Raw genomic sequence first — 19471 nt, forward strand, 5'->3', positions numbered from 1 at the left:
ATCCAATAGGCCGGAGCGGCGTGATGACGGCGACATGATGATGGCGACGGAGAGCGTGGATCCCGGGGAAGAAGAAGTCCGGAGCGTCGGGGACACCATGGGGGCACGGCGACAGCGATGGAGCGACATCCAGGGCAGCGGTGACGAGCGATGACTGGTCCGGAGCGGCGGGAACAGGTGAGTACTACCTCCTATCCAGTGGTCTTCAACCTGCGGATCTCCAGATGTTGCAAAACTACAACTCCCAGCATGCCCGGAGTTTCCCCTTCAACCATGATAAATATTTTTTTTTCAGGATAAATAAATAAGAATATATATTATGTTTACAATGTTAAAAAGAATAAACATATGTATGTAACAACAAGTGCAGATTATAGAATAGTTACCGGTTATACTCTAGTATAAGCCGATCCGAAGATAAGCCGAGGCCCCTAATTTTACCCAGGAAAAGTTATTGACTCGACTATAAGCCTAGGGTAGGAAATACATCATCCCCCCATGTAATCATCCAGACCCCCGTCATCATCCCCACTCCCCCTTCATCATCACCGCCTGTCAATCCCTTCATCAGTGGTCTTCAACCTGCGGACCTCCAGATGTTGCAAAACTACAACTCCCAGCATGCCCGGACAGCCATCGGCTGTCCGGGCATGCTGGGTGTTGTAGTTTTGAAACCTCTGGAGGTCCGCAGGTTGAAGACCACTGCGGCCTTAGTCTTCATCCAGCCCCCCCCCCCCTTTTGTTTTGTACTCCTCTCCCCTCGGCGGGAAGTTAGGGTGAGCTGGTCTGGGCCATCTATGCTGCAGGGACTGTCCGGTGGGTATGGTTAGTCGTTGCGGGCTGTCCATTTTCACCGGGGGGGGGGGGGGGGGGGGGATGGCAGTCCGGGCATGCTGGGAGTTGTAGTTTTGCAACATCTGGAGGTCTGCAGACTGAAGATCACTGTTGGGTGCAGAATTTTTTTTATTTCTGGGTGCGTCTTATATGCCGATGCGTCCTATAGGATGAAAAATATAGTAATTTTTTTTCATGTGCATTACTCTTCTCAGCCAGGCTGTGAATAAGTCCAGTTGGAGAGTCCAGTTTCCTCTTGAGTTTCATTTAATGCAGAGATGGAGCCTATTAACCTTATATTAGTGCTCAATAAATAAATTAATGATGCGTGTAAGCTGCAGATGTCAGTGTTTTAGGATTTGAAGTTCTCTCACTTCTGACCCCGTAATACAGCCTCTTCTTGGAATTTCTGCAATGCAGCCTATGATATCATATTTTATGCCTGCTCTTCAGTTGTTCATGTTGGGAAATTGTGTATCAACGAGGACTCTCTTTCGCTGATGTCTTAGGCCAGTTCTTCCGAGACGTCTCCAGGAACCAATTAAGAAGCTTGTAATTGAATGGAGAATAAGATGGGGGCGATCTGCATGGATAGTAGATCTAATATCTAGTAGAGGGGCTGCATAAGCTCCTTATAGCAAAGAACAAATTAACCCAGGCAATAGATTTTCTCTTTAATTCATTAACTTCGGCGTTATCTAGGGTATTTCTTTGCAATCCTACTATTACCGTGGTCATCTCAAAACTATCGATTTTCCGTGAAATGGACTATTGATCCCACTAATAGGATAAAGCTGCAGGAAGGCTCCAAAAAATTAAACTTCAAGAAAGTCTTGAACTTTAAAGAAAATATACACACGTGCCTCCTCTTGAAAGAAAAGGTTTATGTATTGGTTAATCTGAGCTAAACTATTGAGGACAGACTGGCTTTTTCCCTTTGGCTCATTCATGGAAAGGTTGTCGATAGATAATTCTAAAATGATCAACCAGACCAGCAGTTCTCAAGCATTACCCTGCTGAAAAATGGCAGTGGGAAGCCCTACCATGAGAGACAACAGATGAAGCCACAGGATGTCCTGGACGGGACTGTTTTCTTAGTCCCGCTCCCGCTGGATTTCTGACCATTCCCGCCCTCTCCTGCAAGGTATGTGTTCCACTCCCATAACATGTGTGCCTGATCCCGTAAACATTTTGTCACAGCTTTTAGAAATAGTACCCCCCCCTTCCATTTCAATTTCATTACCCCCTTGTTCCATTTCATCACCCCCTTGTTCCATTTCATCCACCTCTCTGACATTATTTCAGCCCTCCTGTGGCAATTCAGAGACTTGAGGGACAGCGCAGGGATTTGCGGGACCTGCTGTATGTTCCGTGACCCCCTGCTCCGCCGCAACAACTTCTTTACCACCCACAGTTTTTTTTAAATTAGATTCCAAAGGATCCCAATCCCGATGTGGGGCTCTTCTGCACATCACTGAACTGTTAGTGTCCATCATATCGCTACTAGGGGTGACCGACTGTTGTATGTGATGGTTCTCCACGTCATCACACCAGCAGTTGGGGTTGGTGTGTCGCTCCACTGCAAAGGCCGGATTGAAGCGCTCACACCAAGGCCTCAATACTTTAACCCGACAATCTGAAACCGAACCTGGTTTTGTCACTACAGACAATACAGTTCTAGTCTGTAGCAGTCTAGGTTTTCGTTCACAACACCACTGCAAACAAAGGCGACGCTGGCTAGATGCCAATGGTAGAACACATAATGGGCACCATGACACCAAATTTCCTTCAGCTAAGCATTTGGAAATGGTCTGGCTAGAGATGGATGTGTAATGAAGGTGCCACCTGTGTCTGAATGGGGAACAGGGAAACTGTAGGAGCTGCTCATGCTTGTTGGTGGATCAAAAGACCCTTTCTACTAGTGATCTGGGCTGTCCCAAGCCTGTTTGCCACGTATGTGCGCCCTTACATAACCCATAACCACTGCTCCCAACAACTTCTTACAGCTCGGTCAGAATGGCCTAGACGGAGGCCAGTTTGTTAAAACGACCACCCTGCTCCTCAATGACTTTCACCTGAGGAAACAGAAGCCACAATGCGAATGTGAACAGCTTTATTTATAACTGCATCAAAGCCTAAAAGAAGCGCTCATCCCCAGGAGGCTTTTTGTAAATGTTGCTTGACTGTAGCTGTTTATTGGAATACATTGCAAATCGGGATCAATAGGATTGATGTGGGGCCAAAGAGTTTGCTTTGGGACTTGTGTGAAGATTCATTATAGCGATAGTTAATTATATTACCTCCGCTGGGATTGCTGTATACCCTCTAAAATATCTGTCAGAGAAAAGAGAGAAAGAGGACAGCGTCTCGTGTAATACAGTAGGGGAGGTTTGCCCATTGGAATCCCTCGGTAAAATGGACTCTCACCTTCTAAACCTGTTGGTTTAGAGAAGCTGTAGATGAGCTGCAAGCCACCGGTGCCTGGATTGGTATCCTCAGCAGGAACCCGTAGTATGGAGGGTGGCGAATGGAAAAGGTAGCACTGGTCTCGGCACTACTCACGCAGCGCCAAGACCAGTGCTCCCTTTTCCATTCGCTACAGGTCCTGATAGTTTCCTCCTTGTTTTGGCATGCACGTTACGAGGCTATCTAAGACATTGCATTCTCTTCCATTACAGCACTGATCCCGGCAGGATATCCAGGTGCATTGATCACAGAATGAAGCCTCCACTGCTGCACTATACAGAGTAATTGATATAAATTACATGGCTCAGGCACTGCGGTAAATCTTCAGCTTGATTCTCCCATTTCGAACTGTAGTTTATTAGTACAAGGTCACATTTGCTTGTTATAAGTGAGAAGTATAATATTTAGTCCCAACCATCTGAATTTATGTTTGCCATTTTTTTTTTTCCAGGCAGCGGCTCCACAGAAGAGTTCTTTCGCATCATGCACCGCCAGTTCACGGAAAGAGAGTGGTACTCTATCAAGAGTATGGGAAGTGACGGGGCACAGCTCGACATGTTCTACAGGCACTGGGTAAATTATTGCTGGCAAATACCGTCTGCTTGACAGAAACTGATGACTGCTCAGGCCGTAGACGTTTGCTTTGCGTTTTGCAAGTTACTGATGCAAGTGCGAAGTTTAGAAGACCACTTTCAACACACACTTGTATTGTCTTTTATCAAAATTCCAAGTGCTTATATGATGCCAACATATTACTGGGCATAGGCTTAAACTGGCCATATGCAGTAGATAAACGTTGGCTGAACCTGTTGATTTTGGTGGTTCCGGCAAACTCTCTGATGTGTATTGGAGTATCTGACTCTACCCCAATGGTAGGTGTAGAGCAAAAGTATAAGCATGCTGTAAGGTTCCACTTACGATGGTAAAGATCCATCCTGTGACCTCAAAAGCTTAGAAAAAATATAATGTACAACAAAAACAGAGGCCTGCATCTTTTTACCCCTTCTGTACCCGGCTGCTATTTGCAGCTGACACCTGCCAGTAATGACAGACATGGCAGGCTGTACTAATAGAGCACTGAACTAATAGATCAATATAATGCATATTCATTACATTGATATATATAACCAGTCAATTGACAAAAATTTGTGTGGAATTCTCTGAACTATTAAATTATCACCATCCTGATCCTGCATGGTTAATGGCGTAAACGCCTCACACAGCTCCATAGGTGGAAAAGTAAAAAGGTTAAAGGGGATGCGCAGATATTTTAATTTTTTTTCTTAGTTTTTTTATTTAAAAAAAAATTGTATAGTAAAACTAATCTAAACAAAAATAGTCAATATAGTTTGAATCGCTCTGACCCATAGAATAAATTTTACTGTACAGTCAACTTAGAAACATAAATATTGCTCCATAAAATTGGGCAATTCCATTTTAGTTTTGTGTGTTTTTTTGTTTGTTTTCACAATTTTGCCCTATAAAAGTAATTGCTTTCTGGCTTTGTAATACATTATATGGTAAAAAAAAAAAAAAAAGGGGGGGGGCAGTAAATATGAAAACTTGTCCTATGAATATAAGTCCTTATACAAAATAAAGCCCAAAATAAGAACGTCATGGGTCTTAGATTTGAGGAGAGGGAAAGCATAAGCCAAAAATAACAATTTAAGGTTGTGATCGGATCGAATTAAAGGGGTTTTCGATGAACAGAAAAACTGAGCTAATTTCTTCCCAAAACAGTGCCACCCCTGTCCTCAGGTTGTTTGTGTTATTGCAGCTCAGTTTCATTTAAGTGAATGTAGACAAGTTGTAATACCACACACAACCTGAAGACAGGGGTGGTGCTGTTTTTGGAAAAAATTAGCTCTGGTTTTCTCTTCCTAGACAACCATCGCTGAATGGTTATGCAGAACTTTGGGGATCCCTGGTGATAGGCTCTTGTAGACCATTTTGGCAAGTGCTGATTCTTTACTTATAACGGTGTGGTTAGCATTTCTGCACTTTTACATAGCAACTGAATACAGCAGCTTGAGGTGTGTGCACGCTGAAAGGCCCCACAATAGCCAAGTCTATTTACAGGCATTTGTGTTACATTTTTCACTTCGGTGACAATTTTGAATACAATAGAAGCTGGCTCTGCTCAAAAAAGCATAATAGCTGCAAAACCACAATAACAATTTCTATAAAAACCTACATGCCGCACCATTACATTTTGTGCGTGAAAGATGGGAAATCTGGTTCAGATCAGGGTTAGTTTTCCAAAAGAGGTTAAAATTACGTTCCACATTTGCCGCACTGCTGGTGGTAAGGCGATGTAGTGTTCTAGTTACAAGCATATGTTTCTTACTATAGGGACGAGGGGTTTGTAGCAACGCATTTATACGTCAGATAATTCTCAGTTTCTTTTTTATATTTTGCTGGCTTATGTGAATACATTATTCATGTAAAAAAGTGAAACATTTATAAGGTTGAATGCGCAGACACGGGAGAGATTCTGATATGATGGGAACGATGGTAAATAATGCATTAAAAATTTTGTTACAACTACAAAAATCTATCTTGGCAGCGTGCGTGTGTTTGCGGTTTCAGGCATTAAAGGAAAGCTTTATAAAAGCCATCGGGATCGGCCTCGGCTTTAACCTGCAAAGAATCGAGTTTGAGGTGTCGCCCTTACACATGGAAAGGGGAAAGGTTTACACACAGACCAAAATGTGGCTCGACGATGAAGAGGAAAACTGGTCCTTTGAGGTAAGCGTTCATCTCATTGGAGCAGCATTTGTAATGCATGCCTGAAGTCTGACAAAATACGATTTCTAGCATTGACTTGACAGGCGGTCTCTTCCTGGAATATGCTTGTGAATGAAACTGTGTAGCATAGAAACAGTGAAAGGGCATTGAAATGTAGAAAAGGGATCCATTTGTTGTATCTGCTGCGTCATTGGATGTCAAATTATAATTACATATATAGTATTTACTGTATTGTGCACACAGCTCCTATGCAGATCGATATGCAAATAAAAGGGGTTGTTCAGCTAAACAACCTGTGTATAGTGTCAAAAAGCATAATAAGGCAACTTACTAAGAAAATATTATTAGCCATAGTGCACAGATCTCTTCATATCAGCTGTGATGTCTGTCTTGTAAGCTGTGACATCACATCACAGGCTCCGAATGCAGTAGCTCATGTACCTCCCTCCACTTCTTCTCCTGTCAACATGAGTTGAGAACAGTGATGTAATGGGGGAGCTAGCATAACTGCTCATAGATTTATGACTTATTAGATAAGGTAGCAGGAAGCCCATTCTTAGTGACTGGTTTCCCTCAGATTGGGCTTCCTGCTGCCTTATCTAATGAGTTATAAATCTAATGAGCAGTCACTGGTCTCGTCCCGTGCTTACAGGGAGCATGAGGGACAGAGCAGACTGCTTTAAGAGCCTGTGATGTAAAGTCACAGCTTACAAGGGAAAGAGCACAGGTGTTATGGCACTATGGCCAATAACATTATTTTAGTAAGTTTCTTTATTATACTTTATTAACACCTTACACATGTGTAGCGTGGTCTAGCAACTGTGTATAGTTCCCTTCTTGCTGCTCACTGTATCCACTCATGTATTCACTCAGTAAGGGACTTTAGAAAGCTTTCAGACACTTTCACTTTTTTTTTTTTTTTTTTTACATTTGTTATGTTGTGGCCATTTGCTAAAATAAGAAAATCAAGTTAAGAACATCTCTTTACTTTGCTTCATTCAACTTTCCCTCAACCTTGACCAGTCTACACAGTATGATGCCCCCACAATACTTAACTGTAGGGATGGTATTGGGAGGTGATGGGCAGTGCTCGGTTTCCTCCAGACATGATGCTGCCCCCACCATGATCCCTGTAGGGATGGTATTGGGAGGTGATGGGCAGTGCCTGGTTTCCCCCAGACATGATGCTGCCCCCACCATGATCCCTCTAGGGATGGTATTGGGAGGTGATGGGCAGTGCCTGGTTTCCCCCAGACATGATGCTGCCCCCACCATGATCACTGTAGGGATGGTATTGGGAGGTGATGGGCAGTGCCTGGTTTCCCCCAGACATGATGCTGCCCCCACCATGATCACTGTAGGGATGGTATTGGGCAGGTGATGGGCAGTGCCTGGTTTCCTCCAGACATGATGCTGCTCCCACCATGATCCCTGTAGGGATGGTATTGGGCAGGTGATGGGCAGTGCCTGGTTTCCTCCAGACATGATGCTGCTCCCACCATGATCCCTGTAGGGATGGTATTGGGAGGTGATGGGCAGTGCCTGGTTTCCCCCAGACATGATGCTGCCCCCACCATGATCACTGTAGGGATGGTATTGGGCAGGTGATGGGCAGTGCCTGGTTTCCCCCAGACATGATGCTGCTCCCACCATGATCCCTGTAGGGATGGTATTGGGCAGGTGATGAGCAGTGCCTGGTTTCCTCCAGACATGATGCTGCCCCCACCATGATCACTGTAGGGATGGTATTGGGAGGTGATGGGCAGTGCTCGGTTTCCTCCAGACATGATGCTGCCCCCACCATGATCACTGTAGGGAAGGTATTGGGCTGGTGATGGGCAGTGACTGGTTTCCTCCAGACATGATGCTTAGAATTGAAGCCACAAACTTTGATTTTTGTTTCATCAAACCAGAGAATCTTGTTTCTTACACTCCTTTTAGTCCTTTAGGTGCTTTTGTGGCAAACTCCAGGCAGCTTTCCATGTGTCTTTTACTGAGGGGAAGTTTCTTTCTGCCCAAACTTGTGGTGCAGAGGAACAGCGGAGCAATTGCCCATAGCCACCCATCAAATAGTGTATATTTGTATGAAGTATTTGTTTGGCTCATGTTTTGTAGGAAATGCTCCTGGATGAAAAGCATCATGTGGCTGTTGCTTTGGGAAGCACGGACGCCAATAAACCTCCCAAATCACAGGTACAGTTATAAGTCCTTTTATAGTTAAACATTATGGTGTTAAAGTACAGTTATCGATAGCTTAAAGGGGTTGTCTAGCAAAAAACTATATATATATTTTTTTTAATTTGCCAAGGATGCCTGCCTAAAGGGGTTGTGCAACGAAAACTAACTTCTTCCCTGTCCATATGATAAGTCTGACTGTTGGGACCCCCTACTAACTTCTGCATGGTGCTTCGATCCCCCTTCTGCATGGAGCAGGGGTCGGAACATGTATCTCTGGTTCTTCCACAGAGATGAATTGAGGGCACCTGCACTCCTGTTCCGTGCAGGAGGAGAGCTGGAGCACCGTGCAGGAGATAGCGGGGGTCCGACCGCTATGAATAGGAGATAAATTAGTTTTCTCTTCATAACCCTTTATAAAATAAAAAATAAAGATACTTACGTTTTTGGGCCTTGAAGGAATCTGTGAGTGGAGCCTTCCACTCAGAATACAAGCCTCTTCTACCATTAAAGGGGTAGACATGTTAGGCTGCTGGCTGCTGGGCCAACGCTTTGGCATCCATAAACACGGAAGCCTGGGGCTTTTGTGTTCGTGACGTTACGCCATCCCCCTCCATTCGTGTCCATTGGAGGGGGCATGACGGCTGTGTACTAGATGTCACGCCCCCTCCCATAGACATGAATGGAGGGTGCGTGGCGTGACGTCAAAAACGCAAAATCCCCAGGCTTCCGTGTTCATGAACGCTACAGCGCCGGCTCGGAAATCTCCTTTGGATAGGATATAACCTGTCTAGGGGGCGGAGTTACCCTTTAAGGCCCTGTAGGGCGGAAAGGCATCAGAGGTTGTCTATCTGTGTCATCGTCTCGTGTCCGCACTGATACATCACGTTCATGCTTTTAAATTGGAATAGTGGAACCAAATTGAAGATTTTGAAACCGTAATCGGCGCCGCATTCTCATATTCTTTGTATTGAACAAGGCCTTTTAGATGTATTTGGTGTAGGTGGCACTTATGGAAGCGTATGCCAGATGTAAGCCTCGAATGCAGAGCATAAGCTGCAATTTTGTAGTAGGATTCTGTGACTTTTTTTTTTTTTTTTTTTTGTAAATCTACTGCTCAATTTAGTCCAGTCTCTACTTTCTCCACAATCTCCTATAAACACATTGGTAACTTTTTAGAAGATAATCCCTGGGTTGAAGTCTAATCCCATCACAGGTGTTGATGGATTAGGCAGAAACTGAATGTATTCATTGTTCAGGTCAGTGTTTTCCAACCAGGTGTTCCTCCAGCTGTTGCAAAACTGCAACCCCCAGCATGCCCGGACAGCCTTCGGCTGTCCGGGCATGCTGGTGGTTGTAGTTTTTCAACAGCTGGAGGCACCCCTGGTTGGGAAACACTGGTTTAGATGCTACATTAGATCATCCGAGTTTCTTTTCAGCCCCTATCCCCTACACTTTTATACCAATTTCATCCTATGCCTATATAAGGGTGAAAATTCCTTTCTGTATATATCAATGATCTTGTCTGTTCATCCTCCAGAATGGAACTTTATTCACAATTCTGACCTATGAAGACCTCATGGCGTCTGCCGTTCCGATCACACCCGAGGATCCGGATTACTGGGAAAGTTTTCATTCCAAACAGGAATGTCCGCAACGTCAGAGTTCTAAAGTGGAGGCTAAAATTGTAACCTGAGCCTTCGACCGACCCAAGATGGTGGAATCTCAGATTTGAGATTATTTAAACTTTCCGAGAAGAGCCCAGGGACTTGTATATCAACAACCATCAGACCTGCTGAAGTCTATCCAAATCCTGGTATTCCTTCCTAGAATCACAGAGCAATGGATGGCGTGACCTTGCACCATAGGCTGAGCCAAGTAATTCGGCACAACCAAGACAATAACTGTGCCTGATAGCTGCAACATAGTGTGATATTTGACCATATAGAAAATGCTTCAATATGGTAGTTATAATTTTTTTTTTTTTACTTGAAAAATGAAGATAATGTATGGTGCTAGTCCATCATTTTATTCCTATTCCTCCTTTTACGATTTCTTTAAATTTCCAACTGATAGGGAAATTCAATGATTTCCTTTTAGGCCCCTTTGACACTATAAATTAATCCGTATTGTGGGACAATAAAGTAAAAAATAAAAAAAAAACACAATAAATAATATTAATTAAATGCATTTCCCCTTCAACCATGATAAATATTTTTTTTCAGGATAAATAAATTAGAATATAAATTATGTTTACAAAGTTAAAAAGAATAAACATATGTATGTAACAACAAGTGCAGAATATAGAATAGTTACCATTTATACTCGAGTATAAGCCGATCTGAAGATAAGCCATCGGCTGTCCGGGCATGCTGGGTGTTGTATTTTTGAAACCTCTGGAGGTCCGCTGGTTGAAGACCACTGCGGCCTTAGTCTTCATCCACCCCCCCCCCCCCTTTTGTTTTGTACTCACCACCCCTCGGCAGGAAGTTAGGGTGAGCTGGTCCGGGCCATCTATGCTGCAGGGACCGTCCGCTGGGGATGATTAGTCGTTGCGGGCTGTCCATTTTCACCGGGGGGGGGGGAGGGGGCGATGGCTGTCCAGGCTTGCTGGGAGTTGTAATTTTGCAACATCTGGAGGTCCGCAGATTGAAGACCACTGATGAAGGGATTGACAGACGGAGAGTTCACTCGAGTATAAGCCGAGGGAGGCGTTTTCAGCACGAAAAATCGTGCTGAAAAACTCGGCTTATACTCAATTATATACGGTAACCTTAGCGATCACACAAGTATCACCTATCCTGTGGATAGACAACAAATTATTTTAGTAGGAAAACTCGTTGAACTACTATGGAAAGAATTGTGCTGGACTAGATAAACTGTTTTCTTCCAAAACCAGCGCCGTGAGTCTGATCCCTGCTGATCTAATATTGATGGTCTTTCCATCTCGCTGTTTTCTATTCCCCTGATTTACACACAAAAAAAAACATTTAAAGAAGCACTTTTTTTTAAAGTTTTTTTTGCCCATATCATGCACATTCACTAGTCTTACAGCTGCATCCATACGTTTCATTAGTGTAACTTGGTCATGTGATCACCATAGAAAATTACAGTGCTTAAAGGGGTTTCCATAATTAGAAAAACACTGCTTCTTTTTTTACAAAAACAGCACCATTCCTGTCCACAGGTCGGGTGTAGTACTGTGGCAATATTTCTCTAAAAAACATACTTTGAGGGCATGTTTCAATAGGTAGAAAGATCTGCAGCAAAATACGCACATATAAATGTATCCTAAATAAGAAAATGTGAGGTGACCTCAACCCACTTATGAGTCTACCTGGGTAAACTTCAGCACCAGGAGCCTAATTGGATAACCAGGTGCAGTGATACAACACCACATCCTCAGCCAGAGGAGTCATTGGAAATCTAGGCAGCATTAGGAATCCATATCAGTGATTGTGATAGATATTTATATGTGTGTATACATAAGTTTTATATACTGTATATGTAAAATGCCCATTTAGGATGAAGACTCCACATTTGTTACTTGTCCACTCCTCCCCTATTTGCTCTCCCCCATCTGCACTCTCTCATATCACCCCTCCCATCGTGTGATGACTTTGAACAAAGAAAGCCCGGGAAAGTTACAGGAAGTGGTGTGCCATGAGGACAAGGCACATTCCTCATGATATTTGCACACTCCCTAAATGCTAGAACATCCCCTAGCAGGGGGTGGGAACTTATGTTAATGACAAAGGTGATATAAGCTTGAATGATTTGAAATAAAGCCAGTGAAGGCCAAGAACGATTAATTAACCCAGAACAGATGGCGCCCAATTTAGTGGGGCTTGGACTATAGTCCTCATGTGCAGGTCGCAATACCCAGACCAGACGATTGAACAAAGGCGGACGCAGATGGGATTCAACTCCAGGCGTACGGTAGGACATACTTGTACCTAGCCAAAAACACCCATGTCTCCCCTTTGTTTTGTCATGCTGATCTAGCTGACTCACATGTGACCTAACAGAGAAAGACAGATAAATTCTCGTCCAGCCAATTACCCGTGTATAATGTATCTATCTTACTACCCGAGTGTGTATGAAGTGTGTGTGAGTGAATAAGTGGAATTGGGACTGTTCATTGGGGAGTTGAGTTGCGGAGTACATTGTCATAAATAAGCATTAGGATGTTAAGGCATCATCAGAATGTTTAGGACAGAGTCATAAATAGATAAGTGATCTAGGACGGATAGGTGCTGGTTGCCTGGTATAACGCTAAAGCACAATGGCTCTGTCTGATTTATTTCTCTATGCTTCGGTTTATACATTCTGTATACGGATTTGGCCGGGAGTGAGATAGTTACAAGAACGATGAATTAATCCAGAACATGATAAATTGCATTAAGAATGGCTGCAAAACCCATTCCTTCTAATTCACCTAAAACAGGTAAGCACAAGGCATACACAAGAACCCTTACATTGTTCTCTTATAATAGCCTGTACTTTTAAAGGGGTTCTCCGGTGGAAAACTTATATATATTTTTTTTAAATCAACTGGTGCCAGAAAGTTAAACAGATTTGTAAATGACTTATATTTATAAATCTTAATCCTTCCAGTACTTATCAGCTTCTGTATAATACAGAGAAAGTGCTTTTCTTTTTGAATTCCCTTTTTGTCTGACCACAGTGCTCTCTGCTGACACCTCTGTCAGGAACTGTCCAGAGCAGGAGAGGTTTGCTATGGGGAATTGTTCCTGCTCTGGACAGTTCCTGACATGGACAGAGGTGTCAGGAGAGGACAGACAGAAAATAAATAAAAATAAATAAAAGAACTTGCTCTGTATTATACCGCAGCTGATAAGTACTGGAAGGATAAAAAATAGATAATGTTTAAATAGAAGTAATTTACAAATCTGTTTGACTTTCTGGCACCGGAGTACCCCTTTAAGCAAAGAGATTCATTTACTTTACTTTTAGGTAAACCTTTAGTTTAACTTTCCTGTGGAGTTGCTAAGATGCCCTAATGTCACTTTAATGAGACATTGAAGGCCGTCTGCTACCATTTGGCTATTGGTTGTTATGTGAAATAGTCGCCTTTATTGTGTTCTGTATCTTAGAAACTTTACATTTTCTGTATATGTATGGACTGTATAATGTATTTATCAAACAGACAACAATAGAATAATTAGAAGAGCATTAGCAGCCATGGAAACCTGGAATCTGACAGACTATAGAAACGTTATAAATAATCTCGGGAAGGCCGGTGCCCAGGGTTTGCCATGAAGGAGCCTATTTACTGAAACCTTTCATGGGTAAGAAATCCATAAATATATAATCACTGCATTCTGTTCCGCTGAATTCACCTGTTATTTCCCCTCTAATGACGGCGCTGCTATTAATTTACATTGGCATTGTGAGTGCGGGGAAATGTTTCTACATACAGAAACGCTGTGCATTCAGCTCTGGAGTCCCAATTGAAGCCCAGCAAATAAAGACAATATTCAAAGGCAAATCAATGTTTAATTCCGGATATTTTCTGCTTTGTTAAAACTTAATGAATAAAATCCAGATTTTTCTCGACCATTCTGGTTATTTTCCCTTCTGATTTTCATTTCACAGTACATTTTTTAATACTTTGTTATTGTAGAGGGGAGGGGGAGGGGAGATACTTTACAAAAGATGCATCCAGAACATCAAGCAGATGGAATAAGGGTCTATTCACATGACGGAATTTCCACCTCAAATTAACCCTTTAAGGACCCAGCCAATTTTCACTGTAGGACACGGCCATTTTTTGAACATCTGACCACTGTCACTTTAAACATTAATAACTCTGGAATGCTTTTAGTTATCATTCTGATTCCGAGATTGTTTTTTCGTGACATATTCTACTTTAACATAGTGGTAAAATTTTGTGGTAACTTGCATCATTTCTTGGTGAAAAATCCCCAAATTTGATGAAAAATGTGAAAATTTAGCATTTTTCTAACTTTGAAGCTCTCTGCTTGTAAGGAAAATGGATATTCCAAATAAAAAAAAATTTGATTCACATATACAATATGTCTACTTTATGTTTGCATCATACAATTGACAAGTTTTTACTTTTGGAAGACATCAGAGGGCTTCAAAGTTCAGCAGCAATTTTCCAATTTTTCACAAAATTTTCAAACTCACAATTTTTCAGGGACCAGTTCAGGTTTGAAGTGGATTTGAAGGGTCTTCATATTAGAAATACCCCACAAATGACCCCATTATAAAAACTGCACCCCCCAAAGTATTCAAAATGACATTCAGTAAGTGTTTTAACCCTTTAGGTATTTCACAGGAATAGCAGCAAAGTGAAGGAGAAAATTCACAATCTTCATTTTTTACACTCGCATGTTCTTGTAGACCCATTTTTTTAATTTTTACAAGGGGTAGAAGGAGAAAATGTATACTTATATTTGTAGCCCAATTTCTCTCGAGTAAGCACATACCTCATATGTCTATGTAAATTGTTTGGCGGGTGCACTAGAGGGCTCAGAAGTGAAGGAGCGACAAGGGGATTTTGGAGAGTACGTTTTTCTGAAATGGTTTTGGGGGGCATGTTGCCTTTAGGAAGCCCCTATGGTGCCAGAACAGCAAAAAAAACAAACACATGCCATACCATTTTGGAAACTAGACCCCTTGAGGAACGTAACAAGGAATAAAGTGAGCCTTAATAACCCCACAGGTGTTTCACGACTTTTGCATATGTAAAAAAAAAAAAAAATTTTTTCACTAAAATGTGTGTTTCCCCCCAAATTTCACTTTTTTGCAAGGGTTAATAGCAGAAAAGACCTCCCAAAATTTGTAACCCCATCTCTTCTGAGTATGGAGGTACCATAAGTTGACCTGAAGTGCACTACGGGTGAACTACAATGCTCAGAAGAGGAGGAGTCATATTTGGCTTTTTGAGAGCAAATTTTGCTCGGGGGGGGCATGTCGCATTTAGGAAGCTTGCGGAAATTCAGCAGTGTGAATGGGAGTGCGGAATCCCATAGACTTTAATTTGAGGCGGAAATTCCGCTGTGTGAATAGACCCTTAGGGTGAATCATGATGTACCATATAAGTCATTGGGCATCTGGTGCTAGCTGGTGGTTATTATGGAAATCCAGTGATGGACATATCGCAATTCACTTGCTTGGTAGCGGCAGCCCACTTAGCCAATCATTGTCACGTGGGGGGTGGGGGGGACTGTTGCGGCCAGTGATTGGCTCACCAGGTGGCCACTGCTGAGACAAGTACCTCCCTGAAGGTGAGGGCTGGAGCATTCAATGGGGAGAGTTGGCCGTCTCATAGTTCGACTTCTGGGCCCCTCAGCTCGACTTCTGGGACCCTGGGTAACCTCTTTACGCTCTAATCACAGAGAGCTCCTGAGTTCTGAGCCCCCCTCCCCACACTTTTAAATCGGAGGTAGAATTTGTATAGACCCTGAAAATGACCTGATCGTAATACTAGCTGACTATGTTTGAGCCATTGAAAGTAAGGGACCCATGCCTCTCTGTGCATGGCATCACGGTATACTTTTTTTTTTATGTATCCGTGCCATGGAAGGCATCAGCACTTGCCTAATGGATTGAATTGTCATCAGATCTGATTTTACATTATTAACATGCTTATACTGCGTCTCTTACTTGTTTTTAACAATGTTTTGTTATATTTATCTGATTGTATTTATAGGCATGTTGACGTGTCTTAGTAAGTTGTTTGTTTTGTTTTTGTTTTTTGTTTTTTTATCTTGACACTCCCTTGTGTTATTCAGACCATGATTAAAGGGGTTATCCAGCTAAAACAAACTTATTCCCTATGCACAGGATAGGGAATAAGCATCAGATCGCAGAGGAAGGGGGTCCCCACAGTTGGACCCAGTGCAGTACTCAGGGATCTCCAGCACTCCCATAGACAATGCATATAGCTGGTAGAACCAGGGCCCCTATATGGAGATCATGTCGGGTCGCAGTAGTCAGACTCCCTGCGATTAGCTGCTTATCCTCTATCCTGTGGAAAGGGTATAAGGTTTTTTGGCTGGTTAACTTCTTTAAAGGGGTACTCCGCTGCTCAGCGTTTTGAACAAACTGTTCGGAACGCTGGAGCCGGCGCAAGAAGCTTGTGACGTCATAGCCCAGCCCCCTCATGACATCATGCCCCGCCCCCTCAATGCAACTCTATGGGAGGGGGTGTGACAGCTGTCACGCCCCCTCCCATATACTTGCATTGAAGGGGAGGGGCGTGACTTCATGAGGGGGCAGGGCAATGACATCATGAGCTGCCGACGCCGGCTCTGGGGTTTAGAACAGTTTGTTCCAAACGCTGGGCAGCGGAGTACCCCTTTTAGGGCAGATAGGCCAGAAACATGCCTAGAACTAAAGATTTTCTCCATGGCACAAGCTGTGCTCACACCATTGTCTTGTAAATGTTTTTTTTTAAATAAATCTTTTATTAAAGTTTTGCAGTTTATACAATATTTTGCAGTGCTGCATATTCTATAAATAGATGTTAAAGCCCCAAAAAGGGCTTGTATTTTTTTACACCATTATTTAGATGTCCTAATATAAAGATGTTATGAGTAGGTAACAGACAGAGTCTAAAGGCTTTTGTAAACGATTTTCAATTTAAAGTCAGTTTACTTTTTAGCCATTGCTGGTTAAACCAACTTTTTGATTCAGGTTGGCAAATTTCTACTGTAGACTATAAATTCAGTAATAAGATTAAGTGCAAATCATGTCTTATTTTAACGGGGACACACGCCGGGGCCAAAGTGCATCAGTCATCTTCAGTTCTGTCACATAAAATACAACACAAAAGCCGTAAAAGAATAAAAATACTTAACTTGGGTTCCAAATAGACTCCGGAATTTAGAAGATCTTCAAAATGTCAGATGTCATACTGAAATCCACAGGAGCAGGTTGTATATCTGTACATGCAGGCTGCTAAGGGAAGTTCATTCCACCCTTGTTTATTCTTGAGCCGCCAGAATAAATCTGAAATATGGAGATGGAAAACCCTGGCCTCCGATATTGAAATACTGCAGCATCTGCTTCACAAGGAAAAGATTTATTATTACTTACAAAAAAATCTCAATAGAAAAGCAAATCATGTAAAGTTTGCAGGACATCAGAAGTCTAAGTCCTTGTGGACCAACTCAAGTTTGGTCTTTGTGGCTTCTTTGATTTGCTCTTTGCAGGACCAAAAAATCATATATTAAAAAATGAATTCTGTAAATTTGTCAGTATTTTCTATACTATTTATATCAGTGTATAAATAAAATGCCAAACTTTATTAACCCCTTAAGGACGCAGCTCATTTTCACCTTAAGGACTGAGCCCTTTTTCGCAATTCTGACCACTGTCACTTTATGCATTAATAACTCTAAGATGCTTTTACCGATTATTCTGATTCTGAGATTGTTTATTCGTGACTAGTGTTGCTCGCCAATATTCGCAATGCGAATTTTATTCGCGAATATTGCATATTTGCGAATATTCACGAATATAGCACTATATATTCGCAATTACGAATATTCGTTTTATTTTTTTATTTATTTATTTATTTATTTTTTTCACAGTGATCACCCCTCTCTGCTTCCAGCTTGTGTGGTGTAAAGAAGGCTCTAATACTACTGTGTGAGACTGGCGTACAAATTTTTCGCATATGTGAAAATTTGTATATGCGAATTTTCGTCTATGTTAATTTTTGCATATGCAAATTTTCGCATATGCGAAAATATAACACGAATATTACGAATATGCAAATTTAGCGAATATATGACGAATATTCATCCATATATTCGCGAAATATCGCGAATTCGAATATGGCCTATGCCGCTCAACACTATACATATTCTACTTTATGTTAGTGGTAAATTTTCGTTGTTACTTGCATCCTTTCTTGGTGAAAAATCCCTGCTTGTAAGGAAAATTGATATTCCAAATACATTTTATATTGATTCACAAATACAATATGTCCACTTTATGTTGGCATTATAAAATGGACATATTTGTACTTTTTGAAAAAATTAGAGGGCTTCAAAGTATAGCAGCAATTTTCAAAATGTTCATGAAAATTACAAAATCTGAAGGGACAGATGTTACAGAACTACAACTCCCAGCATGCCTGGGCAGTCTAGGCATGCCGAGAATTTTAGTTTTGCAACATCTGGAGGGCTACCGTTTGGGCACCACTGTAATAGTGGTATCCAAACTGTGACCCTCCAGATGTTGCAAAACTACAACTCCCAGTTTGGCAACCACTAGAAGGGCAGCAGTAAAGATCGCTTTACTGCCACCTTCCTTCCCCCCAAATCCCCCCCACCGACGCTTCCCTACCTGCGCCACTGATCTCCGTTGTCACCACCGATGATCGGCGTGGGCAGAGTGGGGGGTTTCCATGGCAACCCCCTGTCGTGCTCTGCCATTAGTCAGAACTCATTTCTGAATAATGGCAGGGGATAGGAGGAGAACGCAGCACTGCAACCTCGCCCCTATCCCTCAGGATGATCGGGGCTGTCAATGACGGCTCCAATCATCCTTATTTTCCGGGTGATCGGGTCACCAGAGACCCCATCAGCCCGGAATAGGAGAAAATCGCATGTCTGAATTGACATGCGATTTTCTCCGATCGCCGACATGGGGGGGGGGGGGGGTTCTCAGAACCCCCCTCGGCGATGTTCCGGGATGCCTGCTGAATGATTTCAGCAGGCATCCCAGTCCGGTCCCCAACCGGCTAGCGGCGGGGACCGGAATTCCCACGGGCGTATCCATACGCCCTACATCCTTAAGAACTCGGGATGCAGGGCGTATGCATACGCCCTACATCCTGAACAGGTTAAAGGTTCATTGTAATATATATATATATATATATATATATATATATATATATATTATAATTTTTTTTTTTTTTTGTATATGTGCCATAAATGCTGTGTTTGGGTTGGTTGCTCCAATTCCTAACTTAAGCCTACAAAAAAAAAAAAAAAAAATGCCATTAAAGGAATACTGTACTCTAGTGCAAAATAACTTATCCTTTGGATAGGGGATAAGTTATAGATCACGGGGGGTCAGACTACTGGGACCTCCCGCGATCTCCTGTACAGGGTCCCGACAGTCTGTATGAAGGGAGCATTTCGTACCCGCATGATGCGGCAGTTGACGCACCGCCTCCATGTATCTTCGGATAGGGGATAAGATATTTTGCACTACAGTATTCCTTTTAAGGTTTGTTTGTTTT

At 42.4% G+C, this 19471-nt stretch overlaps 1 protein-coding gene across 3 annotated transcripts in view; it reads left to right on the forward strand.

The window, feature by feature from the left end:
* Positions 1-19471, forward strand: part of AASDHPPT (aminoadipate-semialdehyde dehydrogenase-phosphopantetheinyl transferase) — a 91378-nt gene that overhangs the window by 38006 nt on the left and 33901 nt on the right. Inside the window, exons 3-7 of one of the 3 annotated variants that reach the window (XR_008889513.1) lie at positions 3752-3873; positions 5890-6048; positions 8164-8241; positions 9764-12670; positions 13394-13803. Coding sequence is in view for 2 of the 3 variants with exons in the window: in XM_056561614.1 (XP_056417589.1) it covers positions 3752-3873; positions 5890-6048; positions 8164-8241; positions 9764-9919 (515 nt within the window). In the remaining variant the exon portion in view is untranslated. Of the gene's footprint in view, positions 1-3751; positions 3874-5889; positions 6049-8163; positions 8242-9763; positions 13804-19471 lie in introns of those variants that run through there. The other 2 variants (XM_056561614.1, XM_056561616.1) reach the window with 2 other exon arrangements.

Source organism: Hyla sarda, chromosome 2 (genome assembly GCF_029499605.1).
Source record: "Hyla sarda isolate aHylSar1 chromosome 2, aHylSar1.hap1, whole genome shotgun sequence".
Taxonomy (NCBI): Eukaryota; Metazoa; Chordata; class Amphibia; order Anura; family Hylidae; genus Hyla; species Hyla sarda.